The sequence below is a fragment of the Canariomyces notabilis genome (assembly GCF_033297395.1).
Source record: "Canariomyces notabilis strain CBS 508.74 unplaced genomic scaffold N656scaffold_14, whole genome shotgun sequence".
NCBI classification, from domain to species: domain Eukaryota; kingdom Fungi; phylum Ascomycota; class Sordariomycetes; order Sordariales; family Chaetomiaceae; genus Canariomyces; species Canariomyces notabilis.
In genome coordinates, this window is record NW_027041836.1 from 550518 (window position 1) to 552342 (window position 1825).

At 49.9% G+C, this 1825-nt stretch overlaps 1 protein-coding gene across 1 annotated transcript; it reads left to right on the forward strand.

The window, feature by feature from the left end:
- The first annotated feature begins 650 nt into the window (after window positions 1-650).
- On the forward strand, window positions 651-1503 carry N656DRAFT_148140 (uncharacterized protein). Its single transcript, XM_064808655.1, has 2 exons — window positions 651-892; window positions 1014-1503. The coding sequence occupies exons 1-2, from the start codon at window positions 794-796 to the stop codon at window positions 1410-1412; spliced, it is 498 nt and encodes a 165-aa protein (XP_064669257.1). The 5' UTR covers window positions 651-793; the 3' UTR covers window positions 1413-1503.
- Window positions 1504-1825: the final 322 nt, after the last annotated feature.

Sequence of the window (1825 nt, forward strand, 5' to 3'; positions counted from 1 at the left end):
ATAAATTCCCCTAGTGCCCTGCTCGTTCCCCGCTCACTTCTTTACCTCTTTTCATTCGAATCACCGGACCTCATAGACAGCCGACCACCTCTACCCCAAGTCACACCACAACATCATCTGTGTTCTACGTAGTTCAATTGTCAGGTATTCCGGTCTTCATGCACTTCCCACGTGCCTTAACGTCGTTCAGTCTTGACAAACTCTTCTAGTCAACACAAAGGCCCAATTACAGGTCCTCATATTCTCCTTTCTCATCTCGAAGCGTGGTTCTGTCACAAGTGGCTCAGTGGTAAGGATAAGGCGCCTGTAGAGGAAGGAAACAGCCAGACGTACGCATACTAGGATAGTCCCATCGCCTCCTGCAACAATCGCTCCGAGATACCAGATATCGTATATATTCATTTGCAAAGATTTGCGCTGGACTGTTTTGATCGGTGAATCTCAATTCTACTCGACCAGTAGCTCGACCCCGCAGGTAACATGGCTTGCATATCTGATCTCAGAATGAAGGACCACATTGATGCAGCAGTTGAAGTTCTGTCGTCGAAGAGTTCTGTCGACCCGCTCAAGGGCGTCAAGCGCAGCCTTGATGCCGACGGACCTGATCCAGCGTCTACCCCGACAGACTCCCCCTAGCCATACCCGGGGCTGTTTTGTCGCCTGCTATAGGACAACGTCCAGAACCTCGGCGGAAGGAACACCCGTTTAAGAGAGCCAAACGTCTCGCGAAACTTGATGCTACGCCCTTTTCAGACCCCGATCTGGAGGAAGGAGATACACTTTTGATAGAGGTATGACCACCTTAGCAGTAGGAGATGACATGCCAGCTTCGTTCTCTAATCACTGCCGGTATCCCCAGTATCCGGGCCCTGTTTTCGAAAATGAATCACCGGTGAGTCTACATACCCGTTGCCGTGGCTCCTTTTAGTACGGCTCTGCTGTTCCAGCATGCATTCAATTCTCTTGCACAGATTGTGGCACATTCCAGACAAGTTACTGACATGGAAATCTAGCGTCGAAGTCTTGAAGACCTGTCAGGCGTCGAACCTCTTCCTTACGAGAGACGGATTGCCAAACGCGAGGCCAGACTGCCTACCCTTGGCCGCCATCAGCTCACCGCCGAAGCCATAAAGGACGGTAACTTGAAAGCGTTAATGGAACGGGTAGACAACCTAGCGTTGAAGTTGTCTGAAATCGAGAATATCGTCGAAAGGCTCGAAGACAAACATGAGAAGTTGGATGCTAAAGTCGAAGACACGGCTACAGACATTGATGCACTCTGTCATGCCATTAAGTCTGTGAGCAAGAAAGCTTTGCAGGTAAGCAAGAACCCATCCCCTCCAGCCTGTAGCTCTGAGAGCATTCATATTCAATTTGGTAACCGAGTCACAGGGCCTCAAGAACTGCCATGACTACATTCGCGACAATATCGTGAACGCCGCCACTGGAGAAAAGCCTTTTGAGGTCTAGAACAAACATAAGTAACGTACTTGATAAGCGAGCGAGACATATAAGCGAGCGAGACACCACGTTCTTGGCACGACGCGTCCCTCTTCATCCACCCTCAACAGCGCGTTTTTCCTATAACTAAGTATGTCTTCGGCTTCAAAGGAAGCTAGGGTAATCTTGGCCCTTCAAGCTCTTCAGAATGACACGAAACTAAGCCTACGAGCCGCGGCCAAGCTCTATAACGTACCAGTTTCGACCCTCGGCCATCGACGTACTGGCCGAGCTGTACGACGCGATCTTCTAGCCAACTCGCGGAAGCTTACTGATCTAGAAGAGAAGACGATAGTCCAGTACGTGATTGAGCTATATAAGCGAG

What these genes read in the sequence shown, in the direction of transcription:
- N656DRAFT_148140 (XM_064808655.1), top strand. Translation starts at nt 794, where the DNA reads ATGACCACCTTAGCAGTAGGAGATGACATGCCAGCTTCGTTCTCTAAT. An exon ending in TTTTCGAAAATGAATCACCG is followed by an intron (nt 893 to 1,013) that starts GTGAGTCTACAT and finishes ATGGAAATCTAG; the next exon opens with CGTCGAAGTCTTGAAGACCT.